Raw genomic sequence first — 25871 nt, 5'->3', positions numbered from 1 at the left:
ATATATATATATATATATATATATAATGTGTGTGTAATATTTTAAGTCTTTTAGCATAACTGACGCAGCACTGGTTAAACACAAAACAAGCTGTGTAACTGTAGTGTCCTTTTACTCTTAGAATATATTAACATTATACTAACATTTATTAATCAAGACACTATAAGAAATAACCGTGTTCTTGTCATTCTCAGTAAAGGAAATTAGAGCAGGAAGGAATGAATCCATGTGGTGGAGAGGAGTTCTCCAGGGCTGCGTCCCAAATCACACCCTGCCCTGCTGCATAGAGTACTATCCGGATGCCGGGCGCAGCTGTGGTGGCGGTCTGGAATGCTGCAATAGCGTAGTGATGGTATGCGGTTTGGAACGCAGCCCCAGGTGTCCTTAACCTCCAGCGCCTTTCGTCCTCTCGTGCACGCGCACGAATGCACGTCTGAGGCGGGATCCTGTTACCATGGCAATTACGTCAACATTGGTGTCGCGCGCGTGCGGTCGGGTAACTAAAGGTCAAACTAAAGACAAGCGACAGAGACGGAAGGAAGGAGAATGGCGGAGACTCGGAATTTGTGGCAGGGAGAACTGGAGGAAATAAAAGAGTCATAAAGTGTAGTGTAACCCGCGCTGAGTGCTGTGGAGAGGAGGAGAGGAGAAGGAGGAGGCGAACGGAAGGAGGTATATAGGAGTGAAAGGACAGTCCGCGGTAGCTGTGTTTGCTGAGCTTAGCCGCCGTTAGCTAGCCGCACTCAGTGTGCGCTGGGATCTTACAGGACTCTAGCAGAATGACTTTCAGCCGTGTCGACCAAGTGTGCGGAAACATTTCGCCGCACAGCAGCGGAGCTCGTTTCTGCGCCTTTAATTCGCGTTAAACTAAAGTTTACAGTCTCATAAGCGTTTTGAGGACACGGTTAGCTCGTGTGCTTCCTCTTCGACCAACTTTTCTAACTGCTACAAAAACAACTTGGCTTCGTGTGTGTGTGAGTGTGTGAGCGAGCTTTTCACAGGCGATATTTGTTTTGTTCTTCTCTCTCTCTCTCTGTTTGTGTGTGTATATATAAGCTTTAAATATGTTTCTTACTTCCGGGTTAATGAGCAGACATGTTTACCTGACACCATTCTCTTTATTCCAGTAATGTTTTTGTATTATTATTATTATTTTAAAAAATTTGTAGGGCTTTGGCAGGAATGTGAATTTTCGCCAGAGAGCAATCTTCCACAGAAGTGATGTAGAAAAGTGTAACCTGAATAGTGACTAACCCCAGATTAGAAACTGAACTGTTTACTGTATGTGTGTGATTTTGTTTTTGTTTTGTGTGTGAAGTAAATGTTCAGATGGAGATCCTCATCATGTTCCTGTTTTAAAGGCAGAACGGGTCTAACTGTGTGTTTGGACTGCGCTTTGCTCTTTAGATGGCGGCCCACACTGCACTTTCACCCGTCTAATTACTTCTCTTTTTTTCCTGTGTGAACATGGACTGCACATATAGATTGTGTGTGTGTGTGTGTGTGTGTGTGTGTGTGAGAGAGAGAGAGAGAACTGAGCCGGTTGTTTGTGACTGTAAACATCCCCGACTGGAAGCTGTGTGTGAAGTGTTGAGCTTTCAGTTGGATGTTTGCTGCCACTGACCACCACCACCACCATCAGCCATACTTTCTGGGATGTTTCCATTTGACTACTACATATCTTCATGTTCATCAGTCCGTGCAGAATCCAATCCGAGTGTGAAGCTGTTTAAAGAGATACAAAGTGCTCAGATTGTCCTGAAACAAGTGCAAGTTTGTAGAAAGAACAGAGGACAGAGTGCACCTCCTGAGTGTTACAAACACTATAAAGGACATTTAAAAAAAAAAAAAAATCATTTATTTCCCCCTTCTTCTTCTTCTTCTTCTGGTGCGTGATTAGTGACAGTCCAGCTGCAGTCACTGTAAACATCCTACACTCAGCTTTAGTGCGGATGAATCGCTGAGAGGAGGGTGTTTGCTTTGACTGGTTGGAGAGCCACTGAGATGCAGATTGAGGAAGAAATGGATACAAGCACATAGTTGTATAAACCTTTTAATCAGAACGGTGTCACTTTTTTATGATTGATGACCCGAATAAACTTTTTTTTTTTTTTTTTTTACTTCCTTTATTCCTGTTGGCTGTTTGTTGTGGAAACAGTAGAAAGATATCAGATCAACACCGCACGTTCTCAACAAGGTGTGGGAAAGTAATTTGAAACGAAAGGAAAGAACACGCAAAACTTTTACCGTGTGGTGTTCTCGTACAAATTTGACCTGATGTAAAGTTTGCAAATTGCTTCATAAAAACGTTAACAGGATCTAATGGATCGTACCGAATTCACTACTCATTATAATGATACATATAAATGAATGTTGTGCTGTTGCTATAGCAACAACTAATACTGGGTGTGCAGTCGGTGTTAGGGTTCATCATAACGCAGTCCCTTAATGCAATATTTTGAGGAGCTTGTCATTTTTCATAATTACAGCAGATTTTCCGCAGGTTTGGGCGAAGACGAATCCCGTGATGTCGTCACGACGCGTGTTCAGCCAAAGCCCTTTTGAATTCACGTGCGTCAAACACGAGTACAGCTAAAAGGTCTTGTTTACCAACAAACATCACTGTGAAAGACCGCACAAAAAAATGGCGCAAGTTACAAGGCAAATTTTGAAAATAGCCGAAGTAAAACCAGACGTCTTGGGCCGCAACAATCGCACAAAAAAACTCTCTGAACTCCTGTACGCACTGTTTGCTATAACTACAACTAATACTGGTGTACAGTCGGTGTTCCAGGTCATCGCGAAGGTGTCCAATGGGGTTGAGGTCAGGGCTCTCAAGTTCTTCCACTTGTAATGAATGCTACAGCAAACAAAGACATTCTAAACAATTATCTGTTTCCAACTTTGTGGCAACAGATTTGTGAACAACCACATATACTACAGGTGTGAAGGTCAGGTGTCCACATACTTTTGGCCATATACAGGTGCGTCTCAGATTTGAATATCGTAGAAAAGTTGGTTTTTTTTTCCGTAATTTAATTTAAAAAGTGGAAGTTTCATATATTCTAGATTCATTACACATAAAGTGAAATATTTGAAGCCTTTTTTTTGTTTTGTTTTAATCTCGATGATTACGGCTTACGGCTCACGGAAATCAAAAATCCAGTATCTCAAAATATTAGAATAAAGAATTCAGAATACAGAAATGTCGACCTGAGAAGATTCTAATCAGCTAATTAACTCAAAACACCTTTTTACTAAAAACACCATTGCTCAGTGGTCTGAAGTCCTCTTTTCAGATGAAAGTAAATGTTGCGTTTCATTTGGAAATCAAGGTCCCAGAGCTTGAAGTCCAGTGTGAAGTTTCCATTCTGTGATGATTTGAGGTGCCGTGTCATCTGCTGGTGTCGGTCCACAGTGTTTTCTCAAGTCGAGAGTCGATGCAGCGTCTACCGGGAGATTTTAGAGCACTTCATGCTTCCATCTGCTGACGAGCTTTATGGAGATGCTGATTTCCTTTTCCAGCAGGACTCGGCACCTGCCCACAGTGCCAACACTATTAGTAACTGGTTTGCTGACCGTGGTGTTACTGCGCTTGATTGTCCAGACGACTCGCCTGACCCGAACCCCATAGAGAATCTATCAGAGACACCAGACACGACAATACAGACGAGCTGAAGGCCGCTATTAAAGCTACCTGGGCTTCCAGAACACCTCAGCAGTGCCACAGGCTGATCGCCTCCATGCCACACCGCACTGATGCAGTAATTCATGCAAAAGGATTAAAACTCCGACCGAGTATAGAGTGCATAAATTAACAAAATTTTCAGAAGGTCGACATTTCTGTATTCTAAATTCTTTATTCTAATATTTTGAAATACTGGATTTTTGATTTCCGTGAGCCGTAAGCCGTAATCATCGAGATTAAAACAAACAAAAAAAAAAGGCTTGAAATATTTCACTTTGTGTAATGAATCTAGAATATATGAAAGTTCCACTTTTTGAATTAAATTACGGGGAAAAAACAAACTTCCCCACGATATTAAATGTTTTTTTTAGATGCACCTGTAGTGTATATACAAAAACTGTGATCAAACTGTTCAACATCGATGTGAAGGCGAGAAAGTGTCAAGAGTGTTCCAACACTTTCGAACAGTCCTCTTATTGCGGGATAGTTTAATGTGGTTAAGGCACTGGGTTATTGATCAGAGGGGTGTGAGCTCAAATCCCAGCACCACCATGCTGCCAAGACCCTCCGTTTTATCCTCTTATCATTTTGGATAAAAGCATCAGCCAAATAACAACATGTAAATAACCTGTTGTGGAAAATAGTTGCACACGAGCTGTTGATTAGAGTATGAGCTACAGCTATGACAGCATAGTGTGCTGGGGAAATCTCAAGTACAGTAAGTTACACCATTAATACAGATGCGTTCACAAAAACACGTCCAAATGTAGCATATTGTTGTCATACACGACAACAGCTTTGCTTTCAGAACTGCTTAATAATATCCTGTCCTATCTACAGCTTGAAAAAGAATTCACCTCTCTAAATAAAGTATTTTAACAATAGTGTAATGTTTGGAGAAAATCCCTGGTGTGTGCAGTTTGTTCACTTCATGAACTCGTTTGTTTTCTATATATGTGTATGTCTTTTATACTCTTCATACCTTAGGTGCATGTTACAAGAGCATTAACATGTTTTCATTGTGGCGTTATCCCTTTGTCGTTGATGTGCCTTTCTGGTGATCTTTGTTTATTCTTCCATGTTAATCCAATACTTAAGTGGTTTATGGCTTAGTATGAGTTAGATGTGTAATGATAATCCATCCCCTTTCTATACCCCTTATCCTACAGGGTCACGGGGAACCCGGAGCCTATCCCAGAAAGCATTGGGCACGAGGCAGGGTACACCCTGGACAGGGTGCCAATCCATCGCAGGGCACAATCACATACACACACACACACACCCATTCATACACATGACACTTTAGACAGGAAAAATCAGCCTACCATGCATGTCTTTGGACTGGGGGAGGAAACCGGAGTACCTGGAGGAAATCCCCACAGCACGGGGAGAACATGCAAACTCTGCACACACACACAGGGCTATGGTGGGAATCGAACCCCCGAACCTGGAGGTGTGAGGCAAACGTGCTAACCATTAACCACAAATGCCCTGTAATGATCATGTGATAAGGAAATCTCAAATATGTACACCGTTAATGTAGTCATACAATAACTACTGACGCCTTCTAATGACAAAATTATCCTAGTACTTTTTAAAAGCACACAAAGAGGTGAAAATGGAAAACTACATTTCTACATTATTCTCTGATAAATTAGAGAAGGCTCAAAGCAATAAACACGTACGTTCAAAAAATCCCAGCAGTTTTTCTTTTCACATATACTTTACTGAAATTTTCTAAATAGATTACAATAATTTGCAGTAAATACAGGCATCAATACAGGGTTTACATCATACAATAAAAAATTTGTCCAAACAGAAAATACATGCATATATCAAACATGTATACATACAGTATATTGTCACCGATATCAAAGGTATTTCAGTATTTACAAAAGTAATATATTACTCTTTTAAAAATGTCTCTTTTAAATAAAACAAACAAAGGTTCACAGTTGTAAACATGTCCATGGGTATTGCTTCTTCTTTTTCTTTTATACAGTCTGTGGGTTTAAGTCTTTTCAAATGGTCAATTTGTTTGCAAACTATATCAGCTGGTACATTGCATTATTGATTAATAACCATTCTGCATCTTGTCTTCCAGATTTTTGTGGTGACAAACAACTAACCAGTGCACTTCATGCAAGTGTACTTCATGACACAGCATCAAAAAATGTTCCTAACCCAATAATATAAAACGTGTGACCCAGTCAAAGGGCTGCATTTCCGCAGACTCACCTCCAGGCCGCCAGGTGGCGCTCTCACTGAACCGCGCTACACTCCTCTAGAACAGCTCCAAAAAGGAGACTCAATCCGCCATATATGATGTCGCAGATTCGCCATAAACGCCTGCTAAAGTAATTTTAATACAATAAATACCACTTCAAATGTTGTTTAGAGCCGTAAATACATATAAGAATCATTTGTTGTTTTTTGGACTACTGATTTAATTGAGAAGCATGGACCCAGCGCGAGCAGGTAGGCAAAAAGCGGCTTGGTTTGCAGGCATGAAAAGAAACAGCCAATGCCGATGATTTGATGAGCGGAGAGCAGGTAAAACTAGCCTGTAACTTCACATCCTAAAGTTGAGCGATTAATTAGGCGCACTGAGTGAAGACGGGCTTTCGCTTTTGTCTTGGTTTACAGCACTTACTTCTGAATTTGAGCTCTTCAGACGCTCTCGGTGCTCGAGTTGCTTTAATTAATCGCAGTTCAGTTGACACCCGAGTCTAAATGTTCGTCTCGAAACTGATAGTCGGTGTTCAAACTCACTCACTCCCATGCATGTCTAACAGCTCGACACCTCAGACTGCTTAACCCTGCAGCCACATGTACAGTCTAATGACTAATAACGGTCCTCTACAGTTTCACTGAGTCCTGTAAGACTGCAGAATTTACCAACAGAAAATATATTTCATTATGAAGCAATGGAAAACATACTGTGAACTATTATTTTCTCGAGAAAACCCAGAACAGGAGGAGAATTTAGCTTGTTTTTAGTTATAATTTTTTTTAAAAAAAATGATTTAAAATAGTTCCTGAACTCATTTGCAGTAAGTAGCACATTTAAAACTAAGGTGTTTTAATTTCCCTCATAAAAATATAGCCAGCATCCATCATACCCCTCATTATCTGGAAAATGACAGTAAAAGTTCTTAAATATCTGATTATTAGCTAGAGTTGTTTACGGTTTGGAAAACAACCAACCAAGACAGATCCTGCAAAGGCTCCGCAAACTGTTATCATTTTGATGTTTTGTCTCTTGCCGAGGATATTTGAAATCTAACAAAGCCCGTCCCTCCTGAAAAACAAACAAGCAAACAATAGAAACCATCAGAGAAATTCGACAAATGCCATTTCAAACCATCAGCTGAATATTTAAACCATTACTGGTCTTTAATGGTGTCCACTGGACATAACGTGCTCGCAATAGAAGGCAAGAAATTACCAGTAGAGACCAACAGGACCATTACAGTTTCCATTAAAACCGATACAAATTCTACAAGGGTTTCTATTGGGGGTCCCTCCCCCAGCAGGGGTCGGATGAGTGATGAAATAACTTTATTTACATTGCTGGATGTTCAGAACAAGTCGGATATGTGACAACATTTGTAAAAACAAACCCGAAAACGCAGCTGCTCAAATGCCTGATTATAAAAAACAAAACAGCTGAAGTATATTCCCTAAACAAGGACTGCAAATATGTTGTTGATTTATTTTTTATTTTTTCTATGATCACCTAAAATTGATTTTCAATTAATATATAGCCACCACATATATAGCCACCACATGGTCAGAGCATTTATTCTTAATGTGCATTTAGACCCAAGACCTCGACAGACAAACCATTTCTAATGCTAAATAATTCTAACACTGCAAACAAGTTCAGCAACCATGGCCTACAGCAGTTTTCTCATTTTCTCATCAGAGCAGCTTTACCCACATCGAGGCTGTGCTGCAGCTTGTTTGGAGAATAATACAGTCATGTGCAAAAATAAGTACACCCCATGGAAATTGTGTGGTTTTTTTAAAAATATTTGGACAAGCAAACATTTGATCCTCTTTGAAACAGGGCCTAATTTTCAGTGAAACAGTAGTAATTTTCACAATTTAAATTGACAAAAATCATCAGTCACGTTGAAAAAGTAAGTACACCCCTACATTAATCAGGTGTTCAATACTGGGTGTCTGGTATTCCCGTTGTGATTGTGTGATGTCATCATGCCAAGGTTGTAAGGCTTTCAGAAAAAAAGCTTGTGGATGCCTATGAGTCTGGCAAGGGATATAAAAAGATCTCCAAATTATTTGAAATACATCATTCCACTGTGAGGAAAATCATCTACAAATGGTGCAGATTTCAAACGACTGCCAATTAGTCCAGGACTGGCCGTCCCAGCAAATTCACCTCAAGAGCAGACCGTCTGATGCACAAAGAAGTCTCCAAGAACCCCCAAACTTTCATCACAGGATCTGCTAGTAAGTTTTGCAACTGTTGGTGTCAAAGTGCATGTTTCTACAATCAGAAAGAGATTACACAAGTTTGAGCTGCATGGGAGGCGAGCCAGGAAAAAGTCTTTGCAAGACTACACTTATAATTTACAGCAAAGACCAGGCCTTTTAGATTAATGTGCTCTGGACAGAAGAATCAAAGAGAGAGTTGTTTGGCCACAGTAACAGCAGATATGTTTGGCGCTGACCATAGACAACTTTTCAGGTGAAGCACCTCATACCAACTGTGAAGCACGGTGGTGGAAATGTTATGGTTTGGGGTTGTGTCACTGCCTCAGGGACTGGACAGCCTGCATTCATTTATTCATCTATGAATTCTGCATCATATCAAAGAGTGCTTGAAGATAATGTGAGGCAATCTGTCCGAAGGTTGAAGTTGAACCGTAATCGGACCTTTCAACAGGATAATGATCCTAAGCACATTAGCAAATCCACCAAGGAATGGCTCAAAAAGAAGAAATGGAGGGTTACGGAATGGCCTAGTCAAAGCCTGGATTTGAATCCCATTGACATGTTGTGGGGGGGATTTGGTACAGGCAGAACATGCAAGAAAACCCTCAAACATCATGCAACTGAAAGAATATTGCATGGAAGAGTGGTCAGATATTCCAGCAAGCCTGGTGGACAATTATGCAAAACACCTACAAGAAGTTATTTCTGCTAAAGGGGGCAAAACTAACTTCTGAGGCCAAGTGTGTACTTTTTCTTTTTCCCACAGAAGAATATCACATCTGTTGATACTGAAAAGCTCATTTTCCTTGTGGTTTCAGGTATATCAACTTCATTAATAGGCACTCCTTCAAAGATAATAAAATGTTTGCTTTGTCCAAATATGTCAAAAAAAAATAAAGCCAACTTGTTTTTTTCACATGACCGTAAGTGTGATCACCATCTTCTTGCGAGTAGAAAGACGCAACACAAAAGCGTCTTATACTTAAAGTTATAAAGTACCGGAGTGAAGACGTACACATATCCGCCATGTTGGTATGAAATGCAATCAGTTCTCCCTCAGACACCCTCAGAAACTGAATGATTATGACCCCGATGATGATCTGAACACACTGCAGAACAACAAACATGAAGTTGGGTTCTGTGGTTCAATACAATTTCAGCAATGTAACTCCTGTCCTATACATATAATAGGTGATTAGTGGTGTCTGGCATGTCTACTAAGATGGAGCAGGATAATTAATGCTGCTCTCCAAGCAGCCGCTCTGCAACACTTCTCCATTTCTGAATCTAGTTTCCTTAATAAATGTTACTGTAACTTTCGTATCCATGAATTCTTACCATTCTATTAGACTTCACTTCAGCATTGTGTGCCACCAGGGTTTTTGTACTGATTTCACTCTGACGCTATTGTATTTACAGAGGGATCTTCAGTCTTCATGTGTAAAATATGCAACCTGTTCTCTCCCAATAAATCACTGCTCCTGTCTCATGTACTTGAGAAACACACCGACGAAGGTGGCGATGCAGAGGACATTATTATCCCGCTCAAACCTTTACAGTCTCCACAAGTACCAGGTATGTTTTCTAAACTATCATTGTCTGAAAGAACCCCATATTGGAGAAAAAAAAAAAAAAAAAGTTCAGATCTAGACTTTCTTTTAAGGCTTGTTTGTTTTTACAACTTTTATTTGAAGGTTCTAGATTATTATACAGCTATACTAACTTACGTTGTTGTAGAGGGCATCAAAAGAAAACGAGGTAGACCAAAGGGATCCACTAAGAAAGCCCAAGCAGATGTACAGAGGCCGAACAAATTGTCCAGTCAACCAAAGAAAGATATAGCTGATGTGCTGATGGAATCACCAATTAAAGCACAACACGCTGAAGATGGCACCGGTTTGGAATGCAAGAAATGCCAACGCAAGTTCAGCAACAAACGGCAAATTTCCAAACACATCTGCTTTGCAGATCTCCGAGATGTTCCTGATGACGATGACTTCCAGAGTAAGAGTTGTTATAGTCTTAGTAGTATCAGCAAGCCATTTCCACTGTATTACCATCAGCATTCTGAATACACCCAGTGGATATAATATTGTCAACCCTCTGCTGTCCAGGTGAGAACCCTGGTCCTATTGAAATAGTAGATGAAGACGACGAAGATGTAGAATGCTCACCAAAGAAGGCGAGAACAGTGAAGGCAGACAAGGTCTCTGGTGTAAAGGACCCTGAGTCAACAGGCTGTACCAAAAACCCCATAGTCAGCGTGGTTCTTGCAGCACATGAAGCCATTCCTGGTGAGATATTATACAGCTGTAAAATAAATAGAAACGTTGACTGTTTTATGAAAGTAATATGAAGGTGCTGTTTTATTATAGGTGCCACAAAAATAGTTCCCATTGAAGCTGCTCCAGCTGAGGAGGTTATGCAACCTGATGGAACTGCAGAAGAGTCTACACAGAAGAAAGGTTACCAAGAATATGCCATACAGCAAGCTGCTTATGAAGTGCCTCTGAAATCCAACAGGTACAAATTTCATTCTAAACATGGCTGCTTGGGGCTCCTGGGTAGCGCAACAGAAAAGTGTTCGCTCTGTCATTGGGAGGTTGCAAGTTTTGTTCTTGACGATGCCTCAGCTATCAGATGGTATAGGGTCTCTCCTGTCAATCACAGCGATAATAGCCAATCGTGAGCATATGAGGGCTCGTGTATGTGGAAGAGGGTAGACCGCGCTTTCCGGCGTATGTGTTCCCTGGGAAACGGCATGAGCAGCAGTTCAAAAGCTGGCTGACTTCATGTGTCTCGAAGGAAGCATGTGTTAACCCTCACCCTCTCCGGTTGGTAGAGCTGGTGTCTGGACAATGGGAACTGGAAAATGACAAAAAAATTTTGGAAAATGTGGGCAAATCTAATCTGACTTTACCGACACCCCAACAAACAGAAGATCTACATAATTAATACATTTCCTTGTCCTGACATTCAACCATCTGCTCCACCATAGTGTCAATCTCACTGTATAGGCGTTGTCTGTTACTCATTTAAGCTGTTATCCATCTTGATTTTCTTGATGACTTTCTTAACTGTCTTTTCACACAGGATAGGGCAGACCCAGTTGAAAATCTTCACCTGTGAATACTGCAACAAGGTTTTCAAGTTCAAACATTCCCTTCAAGCCCACTTGCGAATCCACACCAACGAGAAGCCGTTCAAATGCAGCCAGTGTGACTACGCCAGTGCTATCAAGGCCAATCTCAGCGTCCACATGCGGAAGCACACCGGGGAAAAGTTCAGCTGTGAGCACTGCTCGTTTAACTGCCTGAGCAAGGGTCACCTTAAAGTGCACGTAGAGAGGGTGCACCAGAAAATTAAGCAGCACTGCCGCTTCTGCAAGAAGAAGTACTCCGACGTCAAGAACTTACTTAAGCACATCCGAGAGAGCCATGATATGGAAGACGGGAAAGTCAAGGACTCTTACGACGAGTACAGGCTCCAAACCAGAGAAGGCAAACGGCAGCTGCTCTATGACTGTCATGTCTGTGACCGTAAATTCAAGTACGAGTTGGAGCGCGATCGGCATCTGATGGTCCACGGTAGCAACCGACCGTATGGCTGCGAGTTGTGCGATCACGGGTCAACAAAGTTTCAAGCTCTTCAGGCTCATGTTCGAAAGCATCCCTTTGTGTACGTGTGCTCAGTTTGCCTGCAAAAGTTTGTCAGTACCGTCCGGCTCAAGTTGCACTTCGGTGAGTCCCACGCAGGAATGGACGAATCCACGACTTTCGCCGAGTCCATCAAGAGCAGTTTCTGTCTGTTGAAACCTGGGGATGACATTCAGCGGGACATGTTGAGACAAGATGAGTTGGAGATCAGCAAAGAGCTGTCCCTCCTCAATGCACAGGAAGTGCTAGCCACTGAAATGGACGGTGTAGAGGAACAAGAGGCAGAAGGTCCTGGCAGTTTAACTACAGAAGAATTGGTACATGATTCCCAAGAGGATATAGCTACAACGGAGATCGCAGAGAATTGCCCAATTGATACTAGTACAGCTCTGGACGCTGAAATGCATGGAAGTGTCTCTGGGGATTTGTCAGACAAAGAACAGCTGCAGGATCATTTGCCAAACGTGGACTGTAGTGTAACAGAATTTAATAATCCTGGTGAAGGAAATACAAACTTGCCCACGCAAACTGAGATAGCATACATGTCACCGAAAGACCAAATGCTGTCAGAAGTCCCGACGGACATGTCTTTTACTCAGAGCAAGGTTGAGTCTAGTGTTACTCAAAGCAGCCCTCCCCCTAGTGGTACGGAGGATTCGGCAACCACACAACTAGAGGAAAAATCTGCATTTGCACAGATTTTAGACCAAATGCAGAAAAGGCAACTAAACCTGGAAGTGTTTGAGAGAATACGGAAGGTCTACGGAGATCTGGAGTGTGAATACTGTGGTAATCTTCTATACGAGGCTGTTTCCTTTTTTCTTTCTTTTAAACAACAATTCTCTTCATTGCTTTCAAGACATCTTATCTTTGCTTTTTCTTATGTAGGAAAGCTTTTCTGGTACCAGGTGCACTACAACATGCATGTAAGAACACATACGCGAGAACATCTGCATTACTGTTCCCAGTGCAGCTACTCGTCCATTACCAAAAACTGCCTGAAGCGTCATGTAATCCAGAGACACAGTAACGTTCTCCTCAAGTGCCCTTCAGAAGGATGCCAGTACTCTACACCTGACAAGTACAAGCTGCAGGCCCATCTTAAATCTCACTCAGAAATTGTAAGTACTAAGGATGCTTGTCTGTGGAAAGAAAAACCATGGACGTTGCAGTTTGCTTATTTGTCTTCTTCTTCTTCTTCTTTTTAAAAAACAACAACTCTAGGTTAAGAAGAGCTTTGTTTGTCCCATCTGTAAGAAGGCATTACCAGAAGACAAACTTAGGCATCATATCAAATCTAACCATCCAGGTCAAAGAAATGAACTTCCTGGAATGAATTTTCTTTGTCCCAGTTTTTATGATCGAATTGTAATAAGTGCTCTTTCTGTTTAGATACCTCACTAACGACCACTTTAGAGGCGCTGGGAATACGTGCCCATGTCAAAGGTGTCATCGGAAAACGAGCCTCTAAATGTCCCTACTGTGATTGCTACTTCACAAGAAACGGAACTGACATGCAGCAGCACATCTGGGCTCATGAAGGTAAAATGCACATCTGTTATTGAAAAATGGTATGGGGAAAATGGCCTCTTATTGAAAAATGTCTCACAACTTACTCACTTTAAAAATGTTCAGCCCATATACACGATGTTCATTTTTCATTGTTAAGTATGTTTGAAATCTGCCTGTAATATACAATCATTGACTCTGGGATTTTGTTCACACATACAGGAGTAAAACCCTTTAAGTGCTCGTTGTGCGATTACGCCTCACGCAGCAAAAGCAACCTGAAGGCTCATTTGAACAGGCACAACACCGACAAGAGCCACCTGTGTGATCTGTGCGGGAAGAAGTTCAAGTCCAAGTGCACACTGAAGAGCCACAAGCTCATGCACTCAGCAGACGGTGAACCACTTTTTATTGTCTCCTTACTACGATCAGTCATACAGGGCGACGGAAGATCTTCACATCTTTCAGGAGTAGAGACCGCGAACTCCAATTTCTAAATATCTACCACACGAAAACGTTACACGTTACAGTTCATATGTGAACTGTTTATCGTATGAGCTGAAAAACGTGCATGAACGCGACAGGAGGAAGACGAGCAGCGGATGAGAACAAGCGTTGAGTGTATCCCAGACACGGATCTTGACCGAGGAGCTCTTATTATAATTCAGTCTGACGAGTAATGACTGTTAAGAAAACTTCGAACGAGTTTGGGAAAGCGTACATAGATACTACACTGCAAAAATGATATCTTTAGTAAGTGGAAGATCTTGTGAATGAAGGAAAACCTAACGAATATTTCTCATTATTATATGAGATTATTACATGACCAAAACAAGTCTGACATGTATACTAATTTCAAGCTTATTCTAATGGTGGATAGTTTTGCTTCTTTCTAGAAATAAACACACGAAATACGCTAAATTATCTGCTGAAGGTGATAGAAAGTCAAGCTCGAAGTGAGTGAACGTGTCTAGAAAGGCGTAACAGTCTTATATTTGTTTAAAAACGGCATAATAATGGGAAATATTTGTGGAATTTGCTTATATTCACGATATTTTTACTTGCTAAGATATCGTTTCTTTTATTTCGCAGTGTGCTTCTATCAAACAAGAATTTGCAGAAGGGATAACATCATATTAGCTAACTTTGTACAATATGAATATGACAGTACGAATAACTGCGTTCATTTAATAATAATAACACACATTAATTGATGAGATAAAGCGCGATGGACACAAGGAAGCCCTTATTAAATATGGCTATATGGGGGAGATAACCTAGCTGTTTTTCTAACCCCTGGATGAACTTGGTGTATATCCACAAAGGAGAAGTCTTCGAGTCTGTGCTTTCTTAAAATTGGAATGGTTCTAGTAAAAAGACTTTGAAGTAGAGGGTGTTTTACCGGCGTGAACAGGAGATTATTATTTCTGAATGTGTCGCTTGTATTTCACTCTCCTGTAGGAAAGCAGTTCAGATGTACTGAGTGTGATTTCACTGCAGCACAGAAGCCACAGCTCCTCCGCCACATGGAACAGCACGTCTCCTTTAAGGTAAATAAAATGGCCCGCGTTTTCCACATACTTCATCTGAAATGCTAACATTCACACACGAGTGAATAAAGGAAAGTTTAGGGAGTTTTCCATGCTGCCGACCCTTTCGAAGGTCTGATTTGGATATTTTGGACTCTGGATTTAAATAGATACATTAGAAGAAGAAAAATAACCGTACGCCCCAATATTGCTTTGCAAAGGATTTTCCATGTTTCTTTGTTTCTGGCTTCTGTTAACATTTTCTGTTCCAAAGTTATAAATAAATAAATAAATAAAAATTCTGGTCCATAATTAGCTCCACCTACAGCAAGACCAGAGCTGCAACGCTGCCCCTTTCCCAAAAAAAGGCACGTTTCAATAAAAGGCATGGGGTGGGTAGGTGGGTAGGAAGGAAAGCCCTTGGTCTAAACATTATAAACTGCTTCTTTCAAAGGAAAGTACACTGTTAAAAAAAGAAACACTGTGGGGGAACATGTAACCTTGCAGTTAGCAATCTAGAGTGGAGATCAAGCTAGTTCACAGTTCACCATTAAGGCACGGTTATATTGGCATAATATTCCTTTAAAATCTTAACTGCTTTTTAGGTACACTATATGGCCAAAAGTTTGTGGGCATCTGACCTTCACACTTGTATGTGGGCCTTCCCCAATCCTTACAAAGCACAAAGGGGTTCTGATGGTCAGGTGTCCAGATACTTTTGACCATGTTGTGTATGTATGTATGTACATTGACCGAGCACTTTATTAGGAACACTATACTAATACTGGGTAGGGCCTCACTTATTTAAGCAGCTTTAATTCTACATGGCATGGATTCTACAAGATGTTTGAGAACATTCCTTTGAGATTGAGATCCATGTTGACATGACAAGCATCACACAATTCCTGCAGATTTTTCAGGTGCACTTTCATGCTGTGAATCTCCTGTTCTACCGCATCCCAAAGGAGTTCGAGTAGATTCAGATCCGGTTGCTGGGAAAGCCACGGAAGAAGATTGAACTCATTGTCATGTTCATGAAACCGGTTTGAGACGGTTTTGAGACCATTTGTGACCTGGGGCGTTACGATGCTGGAAGTAGCCATTAGAAGATGGCACAGTCAGCAACAATACTCAAATAGGCTGTGGCATTCAAGTGGCGATTGATTAACAGGACCAACCTGTGCTAAGAAAACATTCCCCACACCATCACACCACCTCCACCAGCCTGGACCGTTGACACAAGGCAGGTTGAGTCCATGGATTCATGCTGTCGGTGAAAAATTCTGACCCTCAGCAGAAATCGAGATTCATCAGACCAGGCTGTTTTTCCAGTCTTCAGTTGTCCGGTTTTGGCGAGCCTCTGCAGCATCAGCTTTCTGTTCTTGGCTGACAGATGTGGAACCTGACGTGGTCTCCTGCTGTTGTAGCTCATCCGTCTCGTGAGATGCTCTTCTGCTCACAGAAATTGTACAGAGTGGTTATTTGTTATCGTAGCCTTTCTGTCAGCTTGAACCAGTCCGGCCGTTCTCCGTTGGCCTCTCTCATCAACAAGGAGTTTCCGCCCGCAGAACCGCGGCTCACTGGATGCTTTTTCTTCGTTGCACCATTCTGAGTCAACTCGAGAGACAGTTGTGTGTGAAAATCCCAGGAGTTCAGCAGTTATAGAAATACTCAACCCAGCCCGTCTGGCACCAACAATCACGCCACGGTCAAAATCACTGAGATCACACTTTTTCCTCATTCTGATGGTTGACGTGAACGTTACTCGAAGCTGCTGATCTTATGCACTGCACTGCTGCCACATTACTGGCTGATTAGATAATTGCATGAATGAGGAGGTGTACAGGTGTTCCTAATAAAGTGCTCAGAGTGTGTGTGTGTGTGTGTGTGTGTGTGTGTGTGTGTTCATGTTTGTAACATTGCCTTTTCAGCCATTCCGTTGCGCACACTGCCACTACTCGTGCAACATCTCAGGTTCTCTTAAAAGACACTATAACAAGAAGCATCCGGGGGAGCAGTATAGCAACGCAGGTCCTGGAACACCCACTTCAGAGACTGTGATAGAGCAAGGTCTGTTTCTGTCTTTCGCCTTCAGTCCAAAGGTTGTTTTTTTTTCTTCCAGCAGAAAATATAGTATAACTGTAATACATTGAAGTGTGCAAAGTCTCTCACCGAGTCTCTTCCGACTGAGATACAATGCTTTTGGTTTGTATATCTGTAGGTGGAGTGAAGTGTCCAGTCTGTAACTATGTTTACGGAACGAAATGGGAAATGAACAGACACTTGAAGTGCAAGCATGGACTCAAAGTTGTTGAGAATCAGTGGGAGGTGAGAAAAAACAACAACTTTTGACTTCCCCAGCGCTGCTACAGAATAATCCTGTTGCTTTTCTGACAGAAAAAAAAAAAGTCCCACGTTTAACATTTATCACCATGAATACATGCAGCATATGACGCATTAGTAATGAGTTAACTCTAGCTAGTTAGTTAAGCAAATAATAATAATAATAATTCGAATAATTTCGAATAACAAGTGTTAACAATAATAGATGAATTGATTCTGCTCTATAAGAGTTTATAAATGAGGTTATAGCAAAAACCTGATAGATAAGTATTTTATAGGAGTGTGGTTATATTTTGATCACTTACAGTGGTGCTTGAAAGTTTGTGAACCCTTTCGAATTTTCTCTACTTCCGCATGAATATGACCCACATATCATAGAGCATGGATCATTTTCCTCAATACGTAAATGACCAAGCATAATATTTTTGTCTCCTTTGTTTAATTGGATTCTCTTTGTCTGCTTTTAAGACTCGTGTGATGATGCTTTATGTCATATTTATGCAGATATATAGAACATTCAAAAGGGTTCACAAACTTTCATGTACTGTAAAAAGCTGACATGATATGTCCGACATGTCTTCTGATCAAGCATTACGGGGACGATTCGCCAGCAACGCTTCATTTCTTTTCAGGCAACTTGTTGGAGTTTAAGTACGACTGCACGGCAATGATCTAAACGATGCTCTTATGCTTGTTCAGGTGGTAGAATCAGCAGACGAACCAAACACGCAGTATCTTCAGATTGCCGAGACGGAGGATGTGCAGGGAACAGAGTCTGCTGTTTCAGTGCTGCAGAACATTCGCTTTAACACACAGAATGGTCTGTATCAGGACTTTGAGACGCGGCTAGAAGATATTCAGCGAAATGGGCAACGATCTTCATTCTGTTTCGTAGGTGTTGTCTCAGCCACAGCTTCAGACAGACTGGATCCAGCGTCGGTTAACATCCTTCAGCAGATAATCGAGCTTGGCACAGACAGCCCAGACACTGTGGCCTCCGTGGTTGCCATGGCGCCTGGCACAGTCACCGTGGTGGAGCAGGCAAGTCTGCTTGCTTAAACATGAGGGAGTAGCTGCAGAGTTTTTCAGTAATGAATGAAGAGGCAGTTTTAGTGTGTTTGGAACAAAGGTAAAGTGCTGCTGAAGCTGCGGAGGTGAAGATAGTATTGATAAAGAACTCATCGAGAATATCAAAAGGTTTCGAGTCCTGTAGCTTCTCAAGCACTTTGCTCACCTGGCACATCTCAAAGCAGTCTGATTAGCATCACTGATAGGTTTCAGCAGTGTATTTCAGGTTTTTAGGGGTTTTTTGCCCGTTAAATTGAATACTGGTATAACGTTATGCTATAATAGTATAAATAATAATGTTGCATTTCCTCATCGGGGTAACACTCGTCATTTTCTTCCCCCAGATAACATGCTAGCTAGAGTAACTTTTGTGGTATGACAGTAGCTTTACAGTACGGTACAGTCTGGCTGTCTAACTAGCCTAACTGATCTGCATTAGGTGTATTGTAATCGATATTGCAGCTGGAATAATGATTGGCTTAATTGTGGTGATGAGGCACGTGTTTGCCTGAGCCGTTGCTTTTGGAGGCAGAAAATCAAGAGAAGACGAGCTGCTTGTGTGACTCGAGAGCATGCAGCTACAGTTAAAGTGGGACATTACATCACAAATCGGTGAATGTACACATACAAAATATAAAAAATTTCTATTGAAACATTGTTACAATGTTTTCACTCTCATTATATTCATGCTCTTCCAAGACTTTCTCCTCCCTTATCATAAGACAGCTACCAACCAGGGAGGTAGAAAATGGGGGGGCAGTGGTGGCTTGATGGTTAAGGCTCTGGGTTTGCTGATAAGAAGGTCAGGGTCAAGCCCCAGCACTGCCAAGCTGCCATTGTTGGGCCCTTGAGCAAGGCCCTTAACCGTCTCCACTCTAGGGGCGCTGTATCATGGCTGACCCCAACCTCCTAACATACTGGGATATGCGAAGAAAAAAAGAATTTCACTGTGCTGTAATGTTTATGTGACCAATAAAGACTCATTATCTATCATTATCATTATCATGGCCACCTCCCACTGCATTGCATGCAACGTGCATCAGGCAGTTGAGAAAATATGCTTAGTGTGAAACCAGCCTAGATTCTATAAACAGCGTAGCACATTTCCTGAGGCACTATGACACATTTGAGCACATTTATCAGCTCAATCTCTTTATCCTATTAGGTGAGTGAGGAGGAGCAGCAGCAGACAGACCATGCCATGATGATCCATGATGCACTGCAGCAGGCCACTGTGGGTCTGGGAGAAGAGCATCACTTGGTGGTGTCTTCAGACGACGTGGAAGGCATCAAGACAGTCACGGTGTACACACAGGGTGAAGACGCATCGCAGTTCATTGTCTATGTTCAGGAGGCTGTCCAAACTGAGGAGGGCACTGCAGAGGTGACCTAAAAGACTTTTGAGCATTCTGAAGGCTGTACAAATGGAAAGGCTTTCTAAAGCTTGGAAGGATGCAGAAAATGAAATGAAATGTGTTGAATGCCAGCTGATGAGCTAACGCGCAGAAAATAGAGGCAGTAGTCGCATGCAGTACACAAAAACAGCATACGATTCATTTATTTTATTTTTTTTTCCCAAAGACATACAGGAGAAGTCTGGTGAAAATCTCCTTCCTAACTCATTCTTTTTGTAGCTTTTTATAATACAGTGAATTTGATGGGTTTCAAGATGACTGAATTGGATTGGCTCGCTAAATCCTCTGTACCTGAAGTATTATGGACTTCACCAGAATCTGACCTCGAACTGATGACAAGCGATTTGATGTAATACCACAGCGCTGTCTAAACTCACCATTCTGATTAGTCAGAAGTGCGGCAGCAGTCCGCATAAATGCGGTTTCAAAACGTGTGTAAGCCGTTGATAAGGAGATGCATTTTTGGAAGGAGTCTCTTTTTTTGCTTTACTAACTCAGAGAGAGAGAGGAGAGAGAGAGAGAGAGAGAGAGAGAGAGACTGGTGAGGGGAGAGAATGCAGGGATAATTATAGCAGTTTACAGCTGCTGTAATGTAAGTGATAACAGGAACTAACTGGTTTCTAGGACGTTCCATAACATTAAAAGTAACTATACATAGATTAAAAGGCATGGTGTCATTTTTTTTTAAATGACTAAATCTGGCAACTTGCTGTGGTATGAGAGGAATAAAACACTGCGTTGTTTATCACAGCTCATCTCGAAAGTACATTGTTTCCTAATTATTTAATATTTTTGCTCTGAATCTTATAGATGTAAAGGGCGCACGGTGGCTTAGTGGTTAGCACGTTCGCCTCACACCCCCAGGGCTGGGGGTTCGAGTGCCATCGTGGCCCTGAAGTTGTTTAGAACATGGAGTTTGCATGTTCTCCCCGTGCTGCGGAGGTTTCCTCCCCCAGTCCAAAGACATGCATGGTAGGCTGATTGGCGTGTCTAAAGTGTCCGTAGTGTATGAATGGGTGTGTGAGTGTGTATGTGAGTGTGCCCTGCGACGGACTGGCACCCTGTCCATGGTGTACCCCGCCTTGTGCCCGATGCTCCCTGGGATAGACTCCAGGTTTCCCCGTGACCCTGAAAAGGATAAGCGGTATAGAAGATGGATGGATGGATCTTTATAGATGTAAAAGTAATGTTGTGTCCGAATTCACCTTTTGATATTTGGGACTTGAATATTTAGGTTTAAATTATTCAAACTTTAATACATGTGGATTGGAAAATTGGCAGTAATCAGGCCAGGATTTGAAAGAAACCCATCGCTTTTGCCACCTGCCAGTTGTGAAACGTCATCAGTCAAACTGTTTGGCAATTTGTGCATGTAACTATGTAAATATAGCGAAATTTCTAACAAGTAAATACTTATGTTAAATGCATTTCTTGCACGTTAATATTTTTGTCCCCTTGACATGTTACATTGGTCTTGCACTTAATGGAGGTTTCCATTTTTGCTTTTGTACCTGGGCATCTTACTGCCACCTACTTGCAATAAGTGGTGAAGCCTTACTGCACACAAAAGACACAGAGACTGGTGAAAAATGAATATTGTAATGAATGTAATGGACGTTTCTGAAATATCTGCCTACATCTGGAGCTGTCCATGAAGTACCGCAACTATAGTATATTATAGTATTTAATACTATTAGAATTTTCAAGACTTGGTTTTTTTTTTCTTTACTTCAAATCTTATGTAGATTATGTGCTTTTACCAGACAGTAATTGATGGGAAAAACATGAATCTGAGATTACACATGCTCAGCGAAACTGGACAGATAATTGGACAAAAAAACGCCAACAACAGGGGTCTCATTTATCAACCGTGCGTCTGCATAATTCTGTGTGTAATCCGTGTGTACGTGTTTCTATGCATTCGGTGTGATTGATCAAGTTTTGCTTATGCGAGAGGGTCTTTGTATATTTCTGCACACTCCTGACCGTGCATATGCACGAACACCCAGTGGTAGAAAAGTGGAGTAGCAGGAAACCCGATTATAAGGAGCTTCCACTTATTGTCAATCGTGTACTGTAACTAGGAGCGTAATTTCTGATTGCGGTGCTCCCAAGATGCAGACAAATGACACAGATGGAATGTAAAGTCATATAAAAGCCACAATTAAAGTTTGAGTGGGGGTATGCCTTGTTTGAAGGAGCGTGTTTTGAGTGACCACTGGAGACTCTTTGATGAGAGTACGGAGTGGCTCATCAGTCGATTTCATTTACCCAGTGCAATTTAACTGATCTTAGCTGATATTAGTTCATTCTAGGGCACGCTTGGCATACTCCCTATCGTCTGTAACAAACAGCACCTGGCGCAGGCTACTCTGCTTTTTAAAGGGAAGTTGTTTAGCGTATACAGGTGCATCTCAAAAAATTTCAATATTGTGGAAAAGTTCATTTTTTCCCCATAATTTAATTTAAAAAGTGGAAATTTCATATATTCTGGATTCATTACATAAAGTGAAATGTTCCGAGACTTTTTTGTTTGTTTTAATCTTGATCACGGAAATCAAAAATCCAGTATCTCAAACTATTAGAATGAAGAATTTATAATCCACTAATACTGTTGGTCAGTGTGGTGACCTTCTGAAGATGATGTTCACTGACTAGATGTTCGCTTTTATAAACGTGCCTGCTTTAGCCTCAGAGTCCTGTTCTTGATTGATAGACATGGAACTCGATGTGGTCTCCTGCTGTTGTAGCCCATCCTCCACAAAGTTCAAAATGTGCTTTTCGGGGATGTTATCTATTCTTTTTGTTTCTGGGATGCTTTTGTATTTGAGTTACTGTAGTTTCTAGCTTGAACCAGAGCAGTCATTCTCCTGTGACCTCTCTCGTCAACAAGCTGTTTTTCCGTCCACAGGACTATCTCTCCACCATCGCCGGATGTTCTCTTGTGTTTTGCAATATTGTGTATAAACTCTAGAGACTCTATAGTTGTGTGTGAAAATCCCTGGAGATCAGCAGTTTCTGAAATATTCAAACCAGCTCATCCAGCACCAGCAATCATCTTATCTTAATCTGACCTGATTGTTAGCATTACACTGCTGCCACATGATTGGCTGGATTGATGAATGACTTCATGAATGTACAGGTATTTGTAATAAAGTGGTCAGTGCGTTGTATAAAGGATATCTAAGGACAGTTGTTGAATTCCATCAATAAATGTTTCAGAGAAACGTACTTTCGTAGAGCAGTTTGATCTACAATCAAATATATTTGTCAAAGTATCTTTTTTACAGAATATTTTAGACTTCTGTATGATCTGTTTTGAAGCTCCAGATGGATTTGCTAAACATCATGGTACAGGTTTTCAAATAGAGATTATAAATGGTGGTGAATAAAATTATATTAAAAGTAGAGCCGAGTGATTTTCACTTCCATTGTTATTAGGTTTCTAACATAAGAATAGCCGGTCATGAGTCACACACACCATGTCTTCAGGTCATACTACACTCATATTACATGCAATAATTAGATAATTCTCCAAGAGTCCATGTGGGTTTCCTCCCACCTCCCAAAAACACTCTTTTAGGCTGGTTGGATACACTAAATTGCCCACCGGTATGCATGAATGTACAATCAAAATGATTCCACCCCCACAGCAAATCAGGTTTATTGTCGAAATTTACAGACTTTCAGCTGTTTGCAATGAACAAATCAAACAAAAGCAATTGAAATAGTTCAACACAACCAATGCTACAAGTGGTTTCTCCAAATTCAACTTATACTGATTTCTCCAGTCTCAAAATTATCCAACCCCTTCATGGTAAGCATGTTTAGTACTTAGTAGAGCACGCTTTTGCTGTTATGACCTTCTGAAAACGAGATGCAAAGCTTCTGGCAGCGTTCCTGAGGAATCTCAGCCCATTCCTCATGAGCAATGGCCTCCAGTTCAGTAATATTCTTGGGTTTGTGTGCTGCAACCGCCTTCTTCAAATCCCACCAGAGATTTTCTATGGGGTTCAAGTCAGGTGACTGTGATGGCCCTGTAGAATCTTCCAGGACTTCTTCTGCAACCAAGCCTTGGTGGAATTTGAGGTATGCTTGGGATCATTGTCCTGTTGGAAGGGCCAATGACGCCCAAGCTTCATCTTCCTCACAGACGGCATGATGTCTCCTAGGATTTCCTGATACTTCAATGAATCCATCTCGCCTTCCACACGCTGCAGGTTTCCAGTGCCAGAGGATGCAAAGCAGCCCCAGAACATCACCGAGCCTCCACCATGCTCGACTGTGGACAGAGTGTTCTTTCTTCATTCTTCTTCCTCCAGACAGACCACCATACATCCATCGTGCTGAAAACTTCCAGTTTTGTTTCATCGCTCCACAGAACAGATTCACAAAACTTCTGTGGCTTAAATAAATAAATAAATAAATAAATGATTTTGAGCTGACTTTTCTTGTGCGTTTGGGTCAATAGTGGTGTACGTCTTGGAGTTCAGGCATGGAAACCTTCTGCGTTTAGTTTGAAGGGGTCGAATAATTTTGGGAGTCATTATAAGTTGCATTTTCAGTTGAATTTGGGGAAACCGCTTGAAGCATTCGTTGTGTTGAACTATTTTAATTGCTTTTGTTTGATTTGTTCATCGCAAACAGCTGAAAGTCTGTACATTTCGACAATAAACCTGATTTGCAATGTGGGTTGAATCATTTTGACTGCAGCTGGATGTGCATATGATATCCAGGGTGTGTTCCTGCTGTGTGCGCAGTGTTTCTGGATACGCTGTACACTCACCACATCCATGACCAGAATAAAGCATTGACGAAATTGAGCCGTCTCTTTCAGGTGTTCGCAAATTCCACACGTTTCATGTTACCTAACATTCTCTGTGTTAAATCAATCTACCTTCTTTGCATAGGAGGTCATTTCAAAATAATAGATGAGATTTTAATGCTGTTTGAATTTATTATCAGATTTTCAGTGGATCAAAAGTTTACACGCACTTTGTTGGTATTTGCTGGCACAGCCTTTTAACTGCTTGACTTCCAAAAGCTTCTCAATACTTGGCTGTAATTTCAGATCAGGGCTTTGTAATGGCCACTCCAAAACTTTCAATTTCTTGTCTTTAAGCCATTTTATCACAACTTTGGATGTAAGCTTAGGATAACTGTCCTACTAGAAGACCCAGTTGTCCCATCTGGCCGATGTTTTGAGGTGTTGCTTCAGTATTTCTAGATAATCCTCCTTCCTCATGATGCTATCTATTTTCTGATGTGTACCAGTCCAGCAAAATAACCCCACAACATGATGCTGCCACCCCCATGCTTTACAATTGGGCTAGTGTTCTTTGGATTAATGCCTCATTAATGCCTGATACCTTCAACAGTTCCTTTGTTGGGGATGAGTCGAACTTTTCAGACCAAAGTTCGTTCATTCCTGTCCCAAGATTTTGATATCGGCATACAATTATTCGTACAGATACTCATGGTATCTTCAGTTTGTAAATTGCTCCTAAGGAGGCACGGGATACAGCTTTCATTTAATTTTTTTCTAAGGTTTGGGTTGAGTTCTTTTGGATTTTCCCATGGTATAAAGGGTAAAAAGGCACTGGCACTAAAGGTAGACGCTCAATTACAGTCACAGGTGCTCCCAGTTAACTTCTATATTATGAAAACTGGCCAATTAGAAGCTTCTAAATGTCATCACATGAATTTCTGGAATATTCCAGACTGTTTACGTGTACGTAAACCTTTGACCCACTGGAATTCCGTAACAGTGAATTAAAGCGGAAATAAATACGTCTTAAAATTGAAAATGGATTGTTTTAAGATTACCTCTGATGTGAACAAAGTAGTGTCCCTGATTGAGTATCTTTATCCTAGGTGCAGTCAACTTTTGGCCTCAACTGTATGAACATAAATTAATTGATTAAAATAGATTGGATAAAATGTACAGGAAATAAGTATTAAGCTGATCAAAATGCAAGTGAATTCAACTTCCCTAAACATCCCTGCTGGAAAACCCAGCTTACTCAGAACAGGTTTGATTGATCGATAATTCTTTGACGTTTTCTAATCGCATTACTGTTGTCTTATTTTCCAAACAATACCGCATCTGTGATCAAGCATTAGTAAAACCATTTCAGAAACGGTTTCCTTTCCATCAGCACTTACCCACTGTAATGATGGTTACGTTACAGCTCCATCAGCT

At 41.2% G+C, this 25871-nt stretch overlaps 1 protein-coding gene across 1 annotated transcript; it reads left to right on the top strand.

The window, feature by feature from the left end:
- Positions 1 to 64: 64 nt before the first annotated feature.
- LOC128606151 (zinc finger protein ZFAT-like) lies at positions 65 to 24754 on the top strand. Its single transcript, XM_053622194.1, has 18 exons — positions 65 to 672; positions 4858 to 5141; positions 5793 to 6166; positions 9569 to 9724; positions 9887 to 10153; positions 10264 to 10443; positions 10525 to 10672; positions 11243 to 12594; positions 12694 to 12926; positions 13030 to 13114; positions 13198 to 13347; positions 13537 to 13710; positions 14776 to 14864; positions 16775 to 16913; positions 17065 to 17171; positions 17886 to 18006; positions 18082 to 18227; positions 19420 to 24754. The coding sequence occupies exons 3-18, from the start codon at positions 6148 to 6150 to the stop codon at positions 19645 to 19647; spliced, it is 3594 nt and encodes a 1197-aa protein (XP_053478169.1). The 5' UTR covers positions 65 to 672; positions 4858 to 5141; positions 5793 to 6147; the 3' UTR covers positions 19648 to 24754.
- Positions 24755 to 25871: the final 1117 nt, after the last annotated feature.

Source organism: Ictalurus furcatus, chromosome 1 (assembly GCF_023375685.1).
Source record: "Ictalurus furcatus strain D&B chromosome 1, Billie_1.0, whole genome shotgun sequence".
Classification (NCBI taxonomy): Eukaryota; Metazoa; Chordata; class Actinopteri; order Siluriformes; family Ictaluridae; genus Ictalurus; species Ictalurus furcatus.
The sequence above is the reverse complement of the archived record's forward strand: the minus strand, read 5'-3'. Positions and strand labels throughout refer to the sequence as shown.

Coding starts and splice junctions, on each gene's coding strand:
- LOC128606151 (XM_053622194.1), top strand. Junction 10,154..10,263: donor TGATGACGATGACTTCCAGA/GTAAGAGTTGTT, acceptor TCTGCTGTCCAG/GTGAGAACCCTGGTCCTATT. Junction 10,673..11,242: donor GTGCCTCTGAAATCCAACAG/GTACAAATTTCA, acceptor CTTTTCACACAG/GATAGGGCAGACCCAGTTGA.